This window comes from Enhydra lutris, unplaced genomic scaffold (genome assembly GCF_002288905.1).
Source record: "Enhydra lutris kenyoni isolate GAN:26980312 unplaced genomic scaffold, ASM228890v2 scaffoldscaffold9, whole genome shotgun sequence".
Taxonomy (NCBI): Eukaryota; Metazoa; Chordata; class Mammalia; order Carnivora; family Mustelidae; genus Enhydra; species Enhydra lutris.
In genome coordinates, this window is record NW_019154093.1 from 21,116,133 (window position 1) to 21,137,978 (window position 21,846).

Consider the following 21,846-nt stretch of genomic DNA (forward strand, 5'->3'; position numbering starts at 1 on the left):
CATGCCCCTCATGCAAGGATAAAAGGTAGCTGTGCAGAGTATTAACAGTGCTCTGGCATCCCCTCTCTTTTAATTCTTCCTCGCTAAGCAAATGATTCCCCCTTTCTGTTTCTAGCCTACTGCCAGTGTCCTCGGTGCATTGAGCATTCCAGGGCTGTAGCAGTAGTGAATATTGCTGATGTCATTGTTTGCCTTATTGGGATTTTGCTCTTTGTTTCACAGGGAGCTGTGATTGGTATAGACGATGAGGACGACAGCACCTTCACAATAACTGTTGATCAGAAAACCTTCCATTTCCAGGGTGAGCTAAAAGAAGAGATTCTTTCTCTTCACAGCCCTAACTGCTTCTTTCCTCCCTCTTTTGGGTGTTTGCTGGATGACTTGAATGGTTTTGCAACTGATCCTGCATGAATGAGTGCACGGGAACGTTCTGGATGAAGTGGTACTGCAGGTTAGGCAGGGATTTGTATCTGCAGTGGATACAGATCTATTTGAGACGACTGTGGATCACACTGCAGTCGGAGATTAAAAATTTAAAGGATAAAAATCAGTGAAGGGAGAGAGTAATGGGCTGCTGCTGCTGCTGGCTTGTGTTTACAGAAGGTTGCTGATCTTTTATCGAGGAGTGTGGTTCTGCCTCTGCATGAAGAGTTTAAAGGCTGATTGTGAAGGTTGCAGTGTTTGTCAGTGTGGAACTCAAAATGTAAATTAAATTGAAGCTAGTGGCAGCCTTTGGCTTAAAGGTTTTGCTTTGCTTCAAGAACTGCAAGTTTGCATTCATTTCATCTGTATTTCTGTGTCTTGTCTGCCAGCCGTCATTTCTCTGCTATTATCCTTTTTATAGTTAATAACACCCATGCCATCTGCCACTGCTATGTTTCGACATTGCATGCTATGGTTCGCCGGTAGAAAGGGTAAGGTACTGTATGATCATTCTCATTTCATCTTGCTTTGAAAACTCTAAACCAGCAAATAAAAGCCGATTTTAATGATGCTGTCCTAATGTACCTCTCATCTATTAGAAGTGTTTATTAGCTTTGCTATTAATGTTTTTGTTATTTTGCTTATCCAGAGTAACCTCTATTTTACATTTAAAGCCGCCCAGGAAACTTAGAAATGAGAAGCTTTGGAGATCTTAGCAGTTTCTCTGAACTACAAGTGACAATGCACTGTGATAGATGCTAGGTATACCGTTGTAAATAAATATTAAGTAAGTTTGTAGTTTAAAATGTTTTGGTTATGGGGTCTAATAGTGACCAGGTATATTATGTAAGATGTTGAGACAGCTGTTGTCCTTCCATTGCTAGGATAGTATATTGAAGTTATTGTTCTTCACTTTTGTTTAAGAAATTGACTTGTAGAAATGAAAGATGCAGCTTGTATGTGATAGAGACAAGCCAATATAACTCAATAGTGGTATCTCTGATGCTTTTAGGAAAAAGCATTCTTAAAATATTCATGGTGTTTGGTCATACTCTACTCAGAACTGCTTAACTAATGATGCTTTCCTGAAATTTTCCATGCATTTAACTTTTTAGAGCATTTTAAATATTATGAAAGCATAGGACCTTTATTTTTATTTAGGTTGACTATATAATGCTGCTTATAAGCTAAAGCAGGTAACATCCCCACGCTGAAACTCTTTACTTGATTAAAGATGAATACTTTAATGCATTTCAGGTAACAGCTCCTAGATGTAGGTGAAGGCTGCAGTATGGAATTCTCTCCTCTGCCGTTATTAAGGAGATAACTCCTTTGGACTTCTGGAAGCTGTATTGTTTGCCTGTTTAAAAGAGAGGAGACTCAGACCTCTAGAGCAAGGACACCTGTACCTTCTGATTTATTTAGATTATTTATGTTAAATATTCCAATATTTATGTGTCTTGCTTATGAAACAAACAATTCCTTTAATTCCTGAAACGATTTAAATAACAAGTGTAAATAAGACTTAAATGTATTTTTAAAATGATTTCTTAGTTCTGAGACTGTCAGATTGATTATTTTCTACTGTTACAGTAAGGGGAGCTTCAGATAACATGACATTATCTGGCTTTTGTAAAGAATTCACCAGGACCTCATTCTGTATATTCTTGGCAATAGTGAGAGTTATTTCACATAGGTCCTTACTTAAAAGAAAATCTCTGAAAATTTGATAAGCTCTCAATGTCTGATCTTAATTCTTGATCAGAATTGAAAGCAAGTTTGGCTGATATATATTAGCATATGCTTAAATGTGTTGAAGTTTTTATTTCATTCACTGGAATTTTTAAAAGCAAATAAAAGTACCAGTTGACATCTCTAAAGCAAATTCTACTTACTATCAACTGTTAAAGGGAAAGCTAGAATTTGTTGAGATACATTCATTTATTCAACATCCATTTTAGGCATTATTTTAAGTTCTGGGGATACAGTAGTAAACAAAACAGATAAAATTCTTTATCCTCTTGGGTCATCCATCTGGTAGAGGAGAAAGTCCAATGAAATAAAAAGTTACTTATATTTAGTGTGTGTGTGTGTATGCTAGTAAAATATAAATAAGGGAGTGCTAAATCCTGGGGAGAAAAAGATAAAGCAGGAAAGAAGAAAATGAAATGAAGTGAGATTGTGTATAGGCAGAGGGAGGTTTTGAAATTTGAGAGTGGCCAGGGAAAGACTCATTGGGATGGTGGTGAAAGACCTGAAGGAAGTGAGGGAAGAAGCTTTAAGGCTTTGTTGGGGATGGTGGTACATCATTACTAGGCAGAGGAAATAGTAAGTGCAAGTGTGCCTGCCACATTTGAAGAACAGCAGGGAGGCCATTTCTAGTTGGAATGCAAATAATCATGGGGAGGGATAGTGGGAAACGAAGTATACATGGTAACAGAGAAGTTGATCATGGGAGGCCTCGTCTGTCATGGTAAGAATGTTGAATTTTAGGGCGCCCAGGTGGCTCAGTTGTAAGTGTCTGCCTTCAGCTCAGGTCACAATCCCAGGGTCCTGGGGCTCAGGCTCCCTGCTCAGCAGGAAGCCTGCTTCTCTCCCACTCCCCCTGCTTGTGTCCCCTCTCTTGTTGTCTTTCTGTCAAAAAAAAAAAAAAAAAAGAATGTTGAATTTTACCGAAAAGAGAAGCCATTAGAGGGTTTTGAGCAGAGGAGTAACATGATGTGATTTTTAAACGATATCACTCTGGCCACTGTTGAGAATAAAATGTAGGAGGCAGGGACAGAAGCAGGGAAACTAGTTAGGCTATTGTAATTCAGAAGAGAGGTGATGGTGGTTCCCACAGGGTAGCAGTTGGGATAGAGAGGCAGTGAGAAATGGTTAAGTTACATATGTATGTTTAATAAACTTTTTTGAGGTATAATTAATATACAATAAAATGTGCACATTGTAAAGTTCCATGAGTATTGAGAAATTTATTTAGTCATAACTGCTACCACAATCAAGAAATTGAACATTAAGATCACCTGAAAGATTCCTTTCTTCTTCCAGTATCTACTGCCAGCCGCTGGCCCCAAGCAACCACTGATTTACTTTCTATCACTACAGATTTTTCTTTTGGAGAGGTTCATGTAAATAGAGTCTTACCTTATGTATTCTCTTTTGTCTGTCTTTATTTTAGCTCAGCATAATGTTTTTCGTGGTCATCCATGTTGTTACATGTATTGGTAGTTTGTTCCTTTTATATTGTTAAGTAGTAGTGTATCATATGATACTGTATTTCAAAGGTCAAACTATAGCATGTAAAAGAAAGGAGTCTAGGTTGACACCAGGATTTTTGGCTTGCCACAAGAGTGGAGCTGCCATTAACTGGGATGGGGAGACTATTGGAGGAATTAGTTTGGGGAAGGGAATGTGGGCATCAGAAGCTTAGCCTTGGACATGCTTACGAACAATTCTAGATGCCTGTCGGATATCCAGATGGATGTCAAGTAGGCAGTTGAAGTGTCAAATTTAGGGGAAAAGTTAATGCTGAAGAAATAAATTTGGGAGTCATTGGCATATTGATGGTATTTAGAGCCACAAGAATTTAGGAGTAAGTGTAGAGAGACAAAAGGGGTCTAGGTAATGAGCCCTGAAGCATTCCAACATCTATTTAAATGGAACGGAGCTGAGGTAAAACTAGCAGAGAAGATTGAAAAGAAGCAATGGAAAACGAGGGGGAAACCTAGGCGAATGCGATAGCCTGGAAGCCAAGAGAGTATATCTAAAAAGGGAGAAGCATGATCAGCTGTGTCATATGTTCCTGATAGATCAAGTAAGTTGAGGGATGAGAAGGGATCAGAGGATTTAACAATTCAGAGTCCACTGATAACCTTGAGAAGAACTTTTTTTTAAGATTTTATTTATTTATTTGAGAGAGAGAGTGCATGCAAGCTGGAAGGAAAGAAAGAGGAAGAGAGAATCTAAAGCTGACTCCATGCTGAGCACAGAGCCCGACATGGGGCTTAATCCCATGATTGTGAGATCATGACCTGAGCCAAAACCAAGAGTTGACTGCCCAACTGGGTGAGTCACCCAGGTGCCTCAAGAAGAACAATTTTTTTTCTTTTTTCTTTTTTTATTAATACATAATTTGTTTCAGGGGTACACGACTGTGATTCATCAGTCTTAGACAATTCACAGTGCTCACCATAGCATATACCCTCCCCAAAGTCCATCACCCAGCCACCCCATCCCCCTGACTCCTTCCAGTCCAGCAACCCTCAGTTTGTTTCCTGAGATTAAGAGTCTTTTATGGTTTGTCTTCCTCTCTGGTTTCATCTTGTTTCATTTTTCCCTCCCTTCCCCCATGATTCTCCATCTTGTTTCTCAAATTCCTCATTGCCAGTGAGATCAGATGATAATTGTCTTTCTCTGATTGACTTATTTCCCTTAGCATAATACCTTCTAGTTCCCTCCACATCATTGCAAATGGTAAGATTTTGTTTTTGTTTTTTTTTGATGGCTGCATAATATTCCATTGCATATATATACCACATCTTCTTTATCCATTCATCTGTTAGTGGACATCTAGGTTCTTTCCATAGTTTGGCTATTGTGGACATTGCTGCTATAAACATTGGGGTGCACGTACCCCTTCGGATCACTACATTTGTATCTTTGGGGTAAATACCCAGTAGTACCATTGCTGGTCATAGAGTAGCTCTATTTTCAACTTTTTGAGGAACCTCAATACTGTTTTCCAGAGTGGCTGCACCAGCTTGCATTCCCACCAAGAGTATAGGAGGGTTCCCCTTTCTCCACATCCTCACCAACACTCGGCCATTTCCTAACTTACTAATTTTAGCCATTCAGAGTGGTGCGAGGTGCTATCTCACTGTGGTTTTGGATTTGTATATCCCTCATGCCATGTGATGTTGAGCACTTTTTCATGTGTCTGTTGGCCATTTGGATATCGAGAAGAACAATTTTAAGATAGAAATATACAGTGCTTTCAACTTCTGTAAAGGGAAGGCGAGAATATGGTAGTAGCTGGAGAGGGGAGTAATAAATTTTTTCATGTGATAAGGGAAATAAGAGCATGTTTTTGTGGTACTGGCAGTGTCAGTAAAAAGGGGAAAATTGATGCAACAGAGAAGGGGGAGAATTGCTGGATGACTGTTCCTGAGAAGGCTAGAGAGAATGGTACCTGATACACAGGTGGAGGAGGCATTGCCTTTTGCTAAGAGCACAGTTCATCCATAGCAACAAGAAAGAAGGTCAAGTGTATGAAAATATATGTAGGTAGGTTGTTAATCACCTTCCTTTCCATTGTGGTTTTAAATTTCTAGCTACCCTCCATATCTTGTATGCTGAAACATCATTTGTTTATAATAAAGAGGATTGGTACCAGGAAAAAAAAAAAAAACACCTTCCTGAAACAATAGATTATTTATCATTGCAATGATTAATTCTGGTAACTTGATATTTCAAAATATCTTCAGTTTTAAAGAGATGCCATAAAATTATCAAAACAAAGTTAATTTTTAAAAAAAGATTCTATTTATTTGACACAGCAAGAGAGCTAGCAAGAGAGAGAGCACGAGCAGGGCGAGTGGCAGGCAGAGGCAGAGGGAGAAACAGGCTCCCCTTCTGCAAGGAGCCTCATGTGGGGCTCGATCCCAGGACTCTGGGATCGTGACCTAAGCTAAGGGCAGATGCTTAACTGACTGAGTCACCCAGGCGCCCCAAAACAAAGTCAATTTAATTTAACTTCAGATTTGAAAAAAAAAAAAGAAGAAATACTCTATATAGGTAATCACTGAAATTACAATCCTAGCATGTTAGAGCTTTAAACAGGTTTGAAAACTACAACTTCACTCTGTCCTTTCAGAGATGAAAAATATTTGCCAATTTATCTTTATGAACTGCCTCTTTTTTCTTGAACAGGGCAAAAAAAATCATTCCCTTTCTTATCTGTCAGCTAAAGTTATTTGCATGTAGATTCTTTATTAGACAGTAAATGGAAAGCAGTTTTGGTATTAGACTGGCTATTGAGCTCAAACATAATTGTGTATATAGTATGTGTAATTCCCCATTCTCAGAACTGAGAGTATACTGGTATATAAGACTTAGGCCATGATGACAGGGAGCTCGTAAAGAAGTAATTGGACTGAAATATGAAAGGTGCTCTCACAGTGGAAATATGTATAAGACACTGAAATAATGAAGAGGCAAAAAAGACAGTTACTCAGTGTTTTACAGAGGAGTAGGATTTTTTGTTACCAGGTGATTATTTTTATAATAATCAAAATTAAAAATCACAGTAACTGTATGGGGTGCCTAGGGTGGCTTGGTCATTAGGCATCTGCCTTCAGCTCCAGTCATGATCTCAGAGTCCTGGGATCAAGACCCCCTCCATTGGGCTCCCTGCTTGGCGGGAAGCCTGCTTCTCCCTCTCCCACTTCGTGCTTGTGTTCCCTCTCTCGTTGTATCTCTCTCTCTCAAATGAATAAATAAAATCTTCAAGAAATAATAATAAAATACAAAAATAAAAGTAACAGTAACTGTAAAAATGTCAAGATGTGCAGGGATATATAATGTAAAAATTAAAAGATTCCTATCACCGGGTTCTGTCTCCCTCCTCTTCCTCTTTAGCTCTTCTCTGTGGCAGACTTCTGAAGATTGAAGAAGTTTGTTAGGCATTAGATGTTAGATGTTGTAGCATGTGCAAAGGCATGGAAATATGTTGCTGCCAGTGTGTTCAGAGAACTACAAATGTTTGGTACTGCTAGAATGATGAGGAGGAGATGAGACAGAGGTGTACATCTAATACAAAGAAGTTATATTTTTATCCTGAGGTCAGTGAAGAGCCAGCAAAGCAGAGTTTTAATCAGAGAAGAGACAGAGTAAAACATAGGCCTTAGATAAATAGTTGTGATTGTTTGGTAAGGCCCTGAATGGGTTAAAGCTGTAATAATGGGGAAGGAGAAGAGGAAATAGGCTTGAGATTTTAGACTCGAGATCTGTAGAAACGAGTGACTGCTGGGAAATGGAAGGTGAGAGAATGGTGGTCGTAAAGGTAGTGTTCTTGGCTTGGCTTGCTGTTTGGATGTTGTCAATATCTGAAGGTGAGGAACTAGGGAAACAGGTACAGGTGGTGAGGGATCTCCTATGTCTGTGGGACACATCTAGCTATAGATGGTGATGGCAATTGGATCTGAATTTGCACTGAAGATGGAGATCTGTGGCTATCAGTAAGTAGAACTAGCAGTTGAGAAATTGAATGCCTAAGAGCTAGGCAGATAAGTAAATGAGTGAGGGGTAAAGTTAGATGAAGATTTTAGCAATTTGGAAAGCTCATGCCATGTTTGAAGGGTTAGTTGCTGCTTAGTTCCAGACAGTTGTAGGCTTTTGGTAATGCTTGTCCAGTGTTGGCAGATTGTCAGGTTTTTCAGTAGAAGCCAGAAAATCAGACATTTTGTGTGTGTGTGGGATTTAAGTATGTGTATGTTAAATCTCCAAATTAAACAATAACAGCAACAAACTGTGTAAGCCAATGAAACGCATCTGTGAGCTAGATAAAACCTCTCTATATTTTCAGTCTCTGGTTAAAACCATAGAATAGTGAGTATGACCTTTCTGGGAGATCTGAATGAGAAGAGAGCTAAGGATCAAATCTGGGAGCACATTAGAGAGGAACCATCAACAGGCTCAAAGGAATGTTCAGAGAGATTGGGATGAAAGCTATTAGTTTCAACCTGTGCAAATACTGTATTTACAGTTGCCTGTCAGCAGTTCATATGGCTTAACCCAATAATAGAAGACTAGGTAGTTTATAGTCCACACTAATAATTAGAAAAATACCCTTCAAATAAATTTTACCTTCAAATAAAATTGTGTCTATTTAATGCTTTATATATAAGGATTTACAGTGTTACTCATGGTGTATTGGAATGATAGTAATGATAGCTACATTTGTTGGATTTTTTTTTATGCCAACACTATACAGAGTTTTACTTGTGTTAACTCTATTCTCATGATCTTATGATGTAGGTACTGTTACTATTTTTATTTTACAGATAAGGAAACTGTCACAGACAGATTTTGCAAGGCAGAACTGGTATTTGAACACAAACAGTTGTGCTCTAGGGCCATTCTCCTAACTGCTACAAAATAGTTATTGTAGAGATTCGTTAACTAGTTTATAATTAACTTTTATAATTTTATCAGAAAAGGAATTAATGTAAAGCATAAGGAACTTTAAATTACAATGCAGTTTAATGCAATTAAATTTTTTTTGTGTGTGTGGTATTAGTGTTCTGCATGTTCCGTTACTTTGTTGCGAAGGTAGTAACACCAGCCACCATTACTATTACCAAATATCTGTTAAGAACCAGGCAGAGTGTTCAATAGGCACTGTACATTCCTTCCAGAGTTCAACTCCTCAACAGTAAGGGTAGTTTTAGAGTTAGAGAAACAGGTTTAGAGAAGTTAAGTGTCCAGGATTGGTGGATTAGTGCTCAGGTGTCTCTAGATCAGTAGTTCTTGAAGTGTTCTATTGGACCAGCAGGATCAGCATCCCCTGGGAACTTGTTAGAAAAAGGGAATCTCTCTGGTCTGGCTCCAGACTTGCTGAATCAGAAACTCTGGGAATGGGCCCTCTAATGATTTTGATGCACTCTGAAGTTTGAGAGCCATTAGCCATTGGTCTGGATCCCGTGGTTTCACATGTTATTCCAATTCCCTCTCCTAACACCCTTACACGTTAGGTGGAATATCTTCAATTTATATACGCGTGAAATGAGACAGGTGACCTGGTCTTGATCTTAGATTATCTTACTAGGCATGCCCTAACCTACTTAGAGAGGGGGTGTCTTGGGTTAAGCAAACCTGGTGTGTGATAAATATAAATTTTTTAAAGATGGAAATTAGAAGTTTTAGTTCTTCTTAAAATCCTTTACTTTCAAAGGATTTTACTGAAAATGTCATTTAGGCAGTATATTCTCCAAAATGATTTCAAGTATGAAATTTGTTTGCAAATTTACTTGGATATACTTTTATTTTATTTATTTATTTATTTATTTTTAAAGATTTTATTTATTTGACAGAGATCACAAGTAGGCAGAGAGGCAGGCAGAGAGAGAGGAGGAAGCAGGCTCCCTGCTGAGCAGAGAGCCCGATGCGGGGCTCGATCCCCAGGACCCTAGGATCATGACCTGAGCCGAAGGCAGAGGCTTTAACCCACTGAGCCACCCAGGTGCCCCCTGGATATACTTTTAAAACAACACAAGTTGCGTAAGACAAAATACAGTATTTTTAAACATTAAAAAATCTTTAAATTAGAAGAATCTTCAGGAATTGTGTCTTAGTAGAAGTTATCTGTGGTTGGACTGATAGTTGACCTTTTCAACTCCATCCATTAGAACTTTCTCATTTATTAAAATGCAGAATTACTACAAATCAGCCCAGTGGTAAAGGAAAGGGTTTAATTCAGGAAAGTTGTATTGATCAAGTATATTAGGGCAACATCGTCCCTACTGCGTTAATATTAATCAGTGCAGCATGGTACATTAATCATTTAGAAGGATAGATCATTATCCTAACCATTAGACTAACCCTTGGTTGCAGGGTTAAGTGTCTTCTGCTTTAAAATAATCATCCTAGCCTTATTATTAGTAAATAAATTCATTATCTTATTAATGATTTTTTGAAAAATTTCCCCCTGCAGTTTCATATTTTTGATTTTTACATGATAACCCCTCCTCAAAACCAGATAACTATTTAAAAAGACCTTGTGTAAAGGAGGTAAATCAACTATAATTCTTAATTAGATGTAGGCCTTAAAGTGGGGGAAATGCCACTGAATTCATTTATTGGCAGTTTGTTGTGTTGGATGAAGATTGGATATCTGTGGTATACTTTTTCTCTTCTTAATTTGCTTTCTGTTTAAGATCCTCACTGAATATTTGAAGTTATTTTTCCAATTTTAGCCAGTTACAGACTGTTGAGCTTACTGAGTAGCTAGGATTAGAGTAGATATTTGACTTTTTGTTAGTAAGTTACATTTTTATCCCATCATTCCCTTTTCCATAATTTTTAAGTAGTAAATTACCTGCTCACTGTAGAAACTTGGGAAAATACCGAGTAGTATAAAGGTGATACTAATAATCACCATAATCCTATCATCCAGAGATAATTATTCATAACATGCTTGCGGATTTCCTTCTGATCCTTTAGTTTGTGTGTGTGTAATAAAATTGAGTTATCCTGTATAAAGTTTTCAGGTTTTTAATTTTTTAAAAAAGATTTACTTATTTTAGAGAGCATGCCTGGTGAGTGGGGTTGAGGGGTGGAGGGAGACAGAGTTGGAGAGGTAGAGAAGCAGATTCCCCAAAAAGCAGGGAGCCCTGCTGTGAGATCTCATCAATAAATAAAAAAAATTAAAAAAAAGAAAAAACGGGTTTGTTTTGTTTTTAATTTTTTTATTTATTCATTTGACAGACAGAGTAGGCTGTCAAGGCAGGCAGAGAGAGAGAGGAGGAAACAGGCTCCCCACTGAGCAGAGAGCCTGACATGGGGCTCGAGCCTAGGACCCTGGGATTATGACGGGAGCCGAAGGCAGAGGCTTTAACCCACTGAGCCGCCCAGGCGCCCTTCAAAAATACGTTTTAATGTGTTTATTTCTTGTTTGGTAACTTGTTCATTCTTTTGTCCACTTGGTTGTTGGTGCTAGCTCATCTTTTTCTTATATCCTTCTTTGATAAAAGGGAATGGGAAGTAGTCTTAGACTCATGCATTAACCCTACCATCTGAGAAATTGCTAATATGCATTAAATTATTATTTTTTAAAGATTTTATTTATTTATTTGACAGAGACACAGTGAGAGAAGGAACAGAAGCAGGGGGAGTGAGAGAGGGAGAAGCAGGCTTCCCACTGAGCAGGGAGCCTGACGTGGGACTCAATCCCAGGACACTGGGATTATGACCCAAGCTGAAGGCTCGACTTCAGCTGAGCCACCCAGCCACCCCATTAAATAATCTTTTTACCCAGTTTGGTTTTTTTAAATTTAAATTTTTTAGTTTTTAACTTTTTAAAATTAACTTATAATGTATTATTTGCTTCAGGGGTACAGGTCTGTGAATCATCAGGCTTACACATTTCATAGCACTCACCATAGCACATACCCTCCCCAGTGTCCATAACCCAGCAACCCTATCACTACCCCCCACCCCCTGCAACCCTCAGTTTGTTTCCTGAGATTAAGAGTCTCTCTCATGGTTTGTCTCCCTCCCCAGTCCCATCTTGTTTCATTTTTTTCCCTGCCTACCCCCAGTGACCCCACACCCGGCCTCTCAGATTCCTCATATCAGAGAGATCATATGATAATTATCTTTCTCTGATTGTCTTATTTCGCTTAGCATAATACCATGTAGTTCCATTCACATTGTTGCAAATGGCAAGATTTTGGGTTTTTTGATGGCTGCATAGTATTCCATTGTGTATATATACACACCACATCTTCTTTATCCATTCATCTGTTGATGGACATCTAGGTTTTTTCCACAGTTTGGCTATTGTGGATATTACTGCTATAAACATTTGGGTGAATGTGCCCCTTCAGATCACTACATTTGTATCTTTACGGTAGACACTCCGTAGTGTGATTGCTGGGTCATAGGGTAGCTCTATTTCCAACTTTCTGAGGAGCCTCCATACTGTTTTCCAGAGTGGCTGCACCAACTTGCATTCCCACCAGTAGTTTTTTACCCAGTTTGGAACACGGCTTGGTAGGTGTTAGTGTGGAGAGTAAATGAAGACATATAAAGGAAATGATTAGTATATTATATAATGTGTATTTGAAAATATGCATGAAAATAGGCTCTGTGAGTTGAACAGAGACTTGCAGAATGTGAGGGGGATGTGTTCCTGCTGCATACTGCAAAGTCTTTAATCATACCTTCCTCTTTACACAATATTTATTCATAAGATGTATTCATACATTTTAATTCCTTTCCTTCAAAAATAGCCGTATAGGCAGTGGACCAAAGTCTTATGTGCCAAAGTCTAAGGAGTGTTCCATTAATGATACAGATTTACTGTTTGCAGCATGCATAATGATTTCTCAATTACATTATGTTTATAAAATTTACACTTACTGTCATTCCTATTGATACTTTTAATTTTTCTACTAATTAAAAGAATGATGGAATAGATTGCAAAATATATTGAAGTGGTTGCATGAGTGCTGTTCTTCAAATGGAGATGGCGATGCTGCAAGAATTAAATTGTTGCATGGCAGACTTTGCCCAGTGTAGTGGTACAAAATGTCCATTTGTTGCTTGATATTAAAAAAATACAGATGTTCCTCTGAGGAGTCTGTGTACAAGAGAGGGTAGAGTATGTGAGAGTTGAATAAGCAAGTACTGCTTACGTAAAAATGTAATGTCGTACCTCAGGAAACTTTGGGAACTCAACAGTAATTTGAGGGACAATTAAGTATTAAGTGATACGCACTTGTACGTGTAATGGTTCAAGGAAGGGAGTGATACTGACAGATTTTCGATGGTTTTCAAACTTGCAATGAAGGCATTTTACAAATGCAGTCTTATTTAGAAACCCAAGTGTGAGGTAGAAAAAAGTATAATTCATCTGGTTGAAGTCAGAGGGTTGGAGGGCCTAGAGCTCTGCCTGGGGCAGCCCATAGGCACTTTGAGAAAATACCAGTGTTCAAATTTATTCCTTCCCTCCATCCATTTAGTCATTCATTTTTATGGTCAACAAATATTTGAGTGTTTATTGTATCCTAGGCACTAGACTAGTTTCTGAGTATAAAGTAGTGAGCAAAGCAAAATGCTTATCGTCAAGTATCTCACATTTTGAAAATCATTATTCCAGAGGTTTTCTAGTTGTACCATTTTAGGTAGTACTCTGACTCCAGGTTAAATATCCCTGAGTTAAAGCTTTTTCTTATGGTAATGCCCGGACTGCACTCATCCTTGTTTTACTTTTAGGCGACTAAATAGCTGATGAATTCTAAGAAAATACTCTGCCACAGTCCTCTTTGTCTTTTTAGCCTCCTTCATTAACTCCACATGAAGTTTATGAACGTTGATTCTCATGATTGTGAGGCTTCCATCAGTGTACTCCACATGTAACATTAGTCCAGCATATAAACTGAAGTTGTGTTTATCTTTGCATTTTCTCAATATTAAATTTGGAGGACCTAAGACAGTTTGATTAATACCCCAGAAAAAATAATTAGAATTCAGAAAACTGTAAAGAAGCTGCGTCTTCGGCAGCAGCTTTTTCTGCCAACGGATTCTGTCCTTGTGCTTTAATAAAATCATTTCTTTTGCACCAAAGAAAGAAAGAAAGAGGAAAGGAAAAAGGAAAAGGGAAAGGAAAGGAAAAAGAAAAGCTGCATCTTTGCTGGGTTGCTGGCCTTAATGAAGACATCTGTTTTGGGTGATTGTCTAGTAGAAGGAATCAGAGTATCATATAAAGGAGAATGGAGCTGAGCCCATGCATATAGGTGACTTAAGTCAAGTGGTGTTGGATGTCAGTGGGCTTTTTCTTTCTTTTTTTTTTTTTCCCCCATCTTGGGGAGGATGATTGGATATCTTTTCTGGTAAAGGTGATATATTCTAGAAGTGACCCTCAGATGAATAAAAGGAAGAGAGGAAGCAAACACTTCTCCAAGGATGCAGATAATGTTGTGCTAGGCATGGTAATCCTCCGATGTACCCTACACACGCTTAGGAGATTCTTTTATTATCATTTTGTAGATAAGGAAACTGAGGCTTGGAGGAGTTTTTGTCCAAGGTAACATCTATGAGAAGTGGCCAAGTCTAGATTCAAATACATGCTATTTTCATTACACAGTTCTGTTTGTTCATGCCTCTCCTTTCTGTTACCCTTCCCCACACTGACTTCTCTTTTCACCCTGCCTTAGTCTCTTTGTGGCTGTAGATTCACTGCTGTTTTCTCTTCCTCTACACAGAACAGCACACTTCCTAACTCTGATAGTAGTTAGTGTTTTCATGCTTTCAGGTGGTTTGGTTGTCAGGAGTTTCTCCTGTGTGTACTATACATCCAAGTTGATAGTTGTCACTAGGAAGGAGCCCACCGAAGGCAAGGGAATGGAGACATTGGTCAGAAGACACTGGTGGGAGTCATAACATGAAAGGAGTAATCTGTTACCAAGGATGAGGGAGGCTTGGAAGATTGACCAGAGAAAGGCCTAGGACTATTCCGTGTAAGGATATAAAGGGCAGAAAGTCAAATATTGACCTGTACTGTATTTAATTTTATTCTTGTACTGACTGCAGAGTTCTCTTAATATGTCAACTGAATTATCAGTAAAACCCAGTTATTGAGGAAAACAAGCCAACATACTTTTCATATTTATTCCTCCTTTGCAGAGGAAGTCTTGCCTACCTGGGAAGCCTAAATGTGGAGCAGGGGGTCACCAGCAAAATGAGGATGGCAGTATCAACCTTCGGAATTGTTGTAAGATCAGAGAAAACACATATAAATACTCAACATGATATCTGGCAAGTAGCAGGACTCAAAAATTAGTAGCTGTTACTATTATTTTTTTAAAATTTTACCTCATTTTGCTGATGATCAATCATGCTGCTGTGTCTGGAATCCTCTTTTCTCTTTTTTCTAGCCTAGGGTTTCGGCTACAGGTAACCGAAATTAGGTTCTTTTTTTTTTTTTTAAAGATTTTATTTATTTATTTGACAGAGAGCACAAGCAGGCAGAGAGGCAGGTGGGGGGTGGTGGTCGGGAGGAAGCAGGCTCCCTGCTGAGCAGAGAGCCTGATGCGGGGCTCGATCCCAGGACCCTGGGATCATGACCTGAGCCGAAGGCAGAGGCTTAACCCACTGAGCCACCCAGGCGCCCCCAAAATTAGGTTCTTGAAAATGCTACACACTGAACATGATAACCAGGATGCAAAGCTGATTCCCTGCTATTCAGGGAGCTCTCAGTTTTATAGAAGAATGCCTACTGAGAATATTTATTAGAATAGCAGTGATGATGATTAACAGTTGGGTATAGCTTCTGTACCAAAGGTTTACATGCATTTTATTTAATTTTTTTTAACAACTCCAAGAGACAGTTATGAGGAAAACTGAGACATAGAATGCTAAATCATTTATCTGGGGTACACAGTTTAGAACAATAATTACAGTACAATAGAGACTATAGTGCAATAGAGACTAAGGAATTGTAGAAGAGAGAGCTGGTGAAGTCAGGGAAGCATCACAGAGGAGATGATTTTGTTACAGGTTTTGAAGGATGAAAAAGACAGAGGGATAGGCAGGGCTGGAAGCCTGCCTAGATAGATAGATAAATAGATATATAAATATACAAATAAATATGTAAACATATAAGTATATAAATACATATAAATATAAATTAAAAATTAAAAAAAATTACCAGACTTCAGAGAAAGGAGAAACATATTCTGGGTATGGGGAAAGTATGTGCAAAACTTGGAAGTATGAAAAAGGATGACTTGTTTGAGAAATATAAGAGTGTAGCATGTTTCAGAATAAATATCAGGTAAAGGGAAGAGATATGAGTTCAGTCTGGAACTAAATAGATCATCAAAGGCTTAATGGGGGCACCTGGCTGGCTCAGTCAGTGGAGTGTGCGACTCAGTCTCGGGTTTGTGGGTTCAAGCCCCACATTGGGGGCATAGAGATTACTTAAAAATATAGGGGCACTAGTGTGGCTCAGTTGGTTAGACATCCAACTCTTGATCTTAGCTTGGGTCTTGATTTCAGGGTCCTGAGTTTAAGCCCTGTGTTGGGTTCCATGCTAGGTATGGAGCCTACTTAGAACTTTTTTTTTTTTTATTTAAAAAATTTTCAGCAGTGTCATGTACCAGAAGAATAAAATACCTTCTTTATAAATTAAGGAGAGGCATTGGGTATTTTAGCCATGGAAATGTCATTATCACATTTGTGGCTTTGAAGAATCAGTGGGAGCTGTTTGGGGAATGCTCTGAGGAGAAGGGAGATTAGAGGCAGGGAGCCCAGTTTGGAGCTTACTGCAGAGGTTTTGGTGAAAGGTGATGAGAGCTTAAGTAAAGGCAGTAACAGTGACCACACGGGATAAACCGGAAAGATGTATGACAGAATTTGGTGACTAACTGCATGTAAGAGAATAAGGGAAAAGAAGTTCAGAATTACACCCAGCTTTCTGATAGATGTATCAAGGAGTATGTCTTTTTTACTGCTCTGTCACCAGTGTCTACCAGCTGTGGACATGTATGCACTCAGTAAGTATTTTATTGGATGAAAGTATAGTTTTGGAATATATCAGCATCAATACAGTTGTTGGATGAAAGTATAATTTTGGAATATAGCAGAGGTAAATGCTGTTGTTAAGGAAAAATATGTGGAATTATCCCACTGAAGGAAGCTTCAGATTCCTGAGAAAACAATCTTCCTTTAAAAAGAGTCCCAAGGGGTGCCTGGGTGGCTCAACTGGTTAAGCATCTACCTTCTGCTCAGGTCATAATCCCAGAGTCCTGGGATTGAGCCCCACTTCGGGCTCCCTGCTTGGTGCGAAGCCTGCTTCTCCCTCTCCCACGTGGACCCCCTGCTTGTGTTCCCCCTCTCGCTGTGTCTCTCTCTGTCAAATAAGTAAATAAATAAATAAAATAAAAAGAGTCACAAGATCAGTGATTTAGGCTTGAAAACAATCTCTCAGATAAGTGGAGAGCAGTGTCTGACTTATTTGCACAGAGTAATGGAAAGACTATGAGTAGAATATAACTGAAGTATGTGCATTGATTCTTGACCGTTTTTCTGTCTATAGGTTTGTAGCCATCTTGCAGAACTTCAGAATATGAATCAAATGGAGTCCTTTCCTTTTAGGAATCTACATTTTTATGTAAATGAGATAAATCAAGGTAATTCTATAAGCACAACATGTAGTTCTAGTAATGTGGACAGGATGGTTCATGGTGGACAGAGAGAAGCAAATCTTAGGTACAAGCTGTTTGGAAAGAAATGCCCTTTTCTGGTTTTATGTATAGATATTAGAACTAAGCTGACATTGTCTGATTTTTTTTTAGAATGATTTGTCATCATAAGAATTTCTTTCAATGTTATTTACACTTTGTACCTAGTGAATTGGTTTAAGCATAATGACATGCTATAAATTATTATAAATATAAATTATAAATTATAAGGATAGCTGAATTAGTGACATTTTGCTATATCTAGATTGTGTTTTATAGGATGGAGTTAAAGCCTGTGGAATGTGAGTTTATGTCTGAGACTATACTTCAGTCTTGGTCTGGAAATAGATGCTTCCCTGAAGAACAGTGAAGATAGTATATTAACAGCTTATAGCTAAATACAGGGAAAGAAAGAAGTAGCTTTTGGTATCTCGCTGCCTGAGCAAAATTCCTTGGAGAACTACTGGGGGCAAAGAATGAAGTCTTTAGAAAAGTTGTTCACTAGGAATATTTTAACATTATAATGTAGAAGGGTCTCAACTATACTTTATATCTAAGGATACACTAGCACATTTTTTTAAGTATTAAAGGGCTTCCTATCCACAGTGTGCAGGAATAATCCCTATTTTTGAAAAACTCATGAAGCATTTTATTTAAAGTAACATAAATCAATCATGATAGTGTATTATTAATACAATTCTTTCACTTTTTTTTTTAAATTTTATTTTTTATAAACATATATTTTTATCCCCAGGGGTACAGGTCTGTGAATCGCCAGGTTTACACACTTCACAGCACTCACAATAGCACATACCCTCCCCAATGTCCATAACCCCACCCCCCCTTTCCCAATCCCCCTCCCCCCATCGACCCTCAATTTGTTTTGTGAGATTAAGAGTCACTTATGGTTTGTCTCCCTCCCAATCCCATCTTGTTTCATTTACTCTTCTCCTACCCCCTTAACCCCCCATGTTGCATCTCCTCTCCCTCATATCAGGGAGATCATATGATAGTTGTCTTTCTCCGATTGACTTATTTCGCTAAGCATGATACCCTCTGGTTCCATCCACATCATCGCAAATGGCAAGATTTCATTTCTTTTGATGGCTGCATAGTATTCCATTGTGTATATATACTGCATCTTCTTTATCCATTCGTCTGTTGATGGACATCTAGGTTCTTTCCATAGTTTGGCTATTGTAGACATTGCTGCTATAAACATTCGGGTGCACGTGCCCCTTCGGATCACTACGTTTGTATCTTTAGGGTAAATACCCAGCAGTGCAATTGCTGGGTCATAGGGTATTTCTATTTTCAACATTTTGAGGAACCTCCATGCTGTTTTCCAGAGTGGTTGCACCAGCTTGCATTCCCACCAACAGTGTAGGAGGGTTCCCCTTTCTCCGCATCCTCGCCAGCATCTGTCATTTCCTGACTTGTTAATTTTAGCCATTCTGACTGGTGTGAGGTGATATCTCATTGTGGTTTTGATTTGTATTTCCCTGATGCCGAGTGATGTGGAGCACTTTTTCATGTGTCTGTTGGCCATCTGGATGTCTTCTTTGCAGAAATGTCTGTTCATGTCCTCTGCCCATTTCTTGATTGGATTATTTGTTCTTTGGGTGTTGAGTTTGCTAAGTTCTTTATAGATTTTGGACACTAGCCCTTTATCTGATATGTCATTTGCAGATACCTTCTCCCATTCTGTCAGTTGTCTTTTGGTTTTGTTAACTGTTTCCTTTGCTGTGCAAAAGCTTTTGATCTTGATAAAATCCCAGTAGTTCATTTTTGCCCTTGCTTCCCTTGCCTTTGGTGATGTTCCTAGGAAGACGTTGCTGCGGCTGAGGTAGAAGAGGTTGCTGCCTGTGTTCTCCTCAAGGATTTTGATGGATTCCTTTCTCACATTGAGATCCTTCATTTTGAGTCTATTTTCGTGTGGGGTGTAAGGAAATGATCCAATTTCATTTTTCTGCATGTGTCTGTCCAATTTTCCCAACACCATTTATTGAAGAGGCTGTCTTTTTTCCATTGGACATTCTTTCCTGCTTTGTCGAAGATGAGTTGACCATAGAGTTGAGGGTCTATTTCTGGGCTCTCTATTCTGTTCCATTGATCTATGTGTCTGTTTTTGTGCCAGTACCATGCTGTCTTGATGATGACAGCTTTGTAATAGAGCTTGAAGTCCGGAATTGTGATGCCACCAACTTTGGCTTTCTTTTTCAATATTGCTTTGGCTATTCGAGGTCTTTTCTGGTTCCATATAAATTTTAGGATTATTTGTTCCATTTCTTTGAAAAAAATGGATGGTACTTTGATAGGAATTGCATTAAATGTGTAGATTGCTTTAGGTAGCACAGACATTTTCACAATATTTATTCTTCCAATCCAGGAGCATGGAACATTTTTCCATTTCTTTGTGTCTTCCTCAATTTCTTTCATGAGTACTTTATAGTTTTCTGTGTATGGATTCTTAGTCTCTTTGGTTAGGTTTATTCCTAGATATCTTATAGTTTTGGGTGCAATTGTAAATGGGATTGACTCCTTAATTTCTCTTTTTTCTGTCTTGTTGTTGGTATAGAGAAATGCAACTGATTTCTGTGCATTGATTTTATATCCTGACACTTTACTGAATTCCTGTACAAGTTCTAGCAGTTTTGGAGTGGAGTCTTTTGGGTTTTCCACATATAGTATCCTATCATCTGCGAAGAGTGATAGTTTGACGACTTCTTTGCCGATTTGGATGCCTTTAATTTCCTTTTGTTGTCTGATTGCTGAGGCTAGGACTTCTAGTACTATGTTGAATAGCAGTGGTGATAACGGACATCCCTGCCGTGTTCCTGACCTTAGCGGAAAAGCTTTCAGTTTTTCTCCATTGAGAATGATATTTGCGGTGGGTTTGTCATAGATGGCTTTGATAATATTGAGGTATGTGCCCTCTATCCCTACACTTTGAAGAGTTTTGATCAGGAAGGGATGCTGTACTTTGTCAAATGCTTTTTCAGCATCTATGGAGAGTATCATATGGTTCTTGTTCTTTCTTTTATTAATGTGTTGTATCACGTTGATTGATTTGCAGATGTTGAACCAACCTTGCAGCCCTGGAATAAATCCCACTTGGTCGTGGTGAATAATCCTTTTAATGTACTGTTGAATCCTATTGGCTAGTATTTTGGCGAGAATTTTTGCATCTGTGTTCATCAAGGATATTGGTCTGTAGTTCTCTTTTTTGATGGGATCCTTGTCTGGTTTTGGGATCAAGGTGATGCTGGCCTCATAAAATGAGTTTGGAAGTTTTCCTTCCATTTCTGTTTTTTGGAACAGTTTCAGGAGAATAGGAATTAGTTCTTTAAATGTTTGGTAGAATTACCCCGGGAAGCCGTCTGGCCCGGGGCTTTTGTTTGTTTGGAGATTTTTGATGACTGTTTCAATCTCCTTACTGGTTATGGGTCTGTTCAGGCTTTCTATTTCTTCCTGGTTCAGTTGTGGTAGTTTATATGTCTCTAGGAATGCATCCATTTCTTCCAGATTGTCAAATTTGTTGGCGTAGAGTTGCTCATAGTATGTTCTTATAATTGTCTGTATTTCTTTGGTGTTCGTTGTGATCTCTCCTCTTTCATTCATGATTTTATTTATTTGGGTCCTTTCTCTTTTCTTTTTGATAAGTCTGGCCAGGGTTTATCGATCTTATTAATTCTTTCAAAGAACCAGCTCCTAGTTTGTTGTTTTGTTCTATTGTTGATTTGTTCTATTGTTTTTTTGGTTTCTATTTCATTGATTTCTGCTCTGATCTTTATGATTTCTCTTCTGCTGGGTTTAGGGTTTCTTTCTTGTTCTTTCTCCAGCTCCTTTAGGTGTAGGGTTAGGTTGTGTACCTGAGACCTTTCTTGTTTCTTGAGAAAGGCTTGTACCGCTATATATTTTCCTCTCAGGACTGCCTTTGTTGTGTCCCACAGATTTTGAACCGTTGTGTTTTCATTATCATTTGTTTCCATGAATTTTTTCAATTCTTCTTTAATTTCCTGGTTGACCCATTCATTCTTTAGAAGGATGCTGTTTAGTCTCCGTGTATTTTGGTTCTTTCCAAATTTCCTCTTGTGATTGAGTTCTAGCTTCAGAGCATTGTGGTCTGAAAATATGCAGGGAATGATTCCAATCTTTTGATAACGGTTGAGACCTGATTTAGGACCAAGAATGTGATCTATTCTGGAGAATGTTCCATGTGCACTAGAGAAGAATGTGTATTCTGTTGCTTTGGGATGAAATGTTCTGAATATATCTGTGATGTCCATCTGGTCCAGTGTGTCATTTAAGGCCTTGATTTCCTTGTTGATCTTTTGCTTGGATGATCTGTCCATTTCAGTGAGGGGGGTGTTAAAGTCCCCTACTATTATTGTATTATTGTCGATGTGTTTCTTTGATTTTGTTATTAATTGGTTTATATAGTTGGCTGCTCCCATGTTAG

General features: G+C 38.4%; 1 protein-coding gene across 7 annotated transcripts in view; it reads left to right on the plus strand.

The window, feature by feature from the left end:
• The window catches only part of LOC111142973 (oxysterol binding protein like 9), a 175,697-nt gene that overhangs the window by 53,414 nt on the left and 100,437 nt on the right, over positions 1-21,846 (plus strand). For all 7 annotated transcript variants that reach the window (XR_002640297.1, XR_002640298.1, XM_022496334.1 and 4 more), the window contains one exon: positions 223-301. Coding sequence is in view for 5 of the 7 variants with exons in the window: in XM_022496334.1 (XP_022352042.1) it covers positions 223-301 (79 nt within the window). In the remaining 2 variants the exon portion in view is untranslated. The remainder of the gene's footprint in view (positions 1-222; positions 302-21,846) is intronic.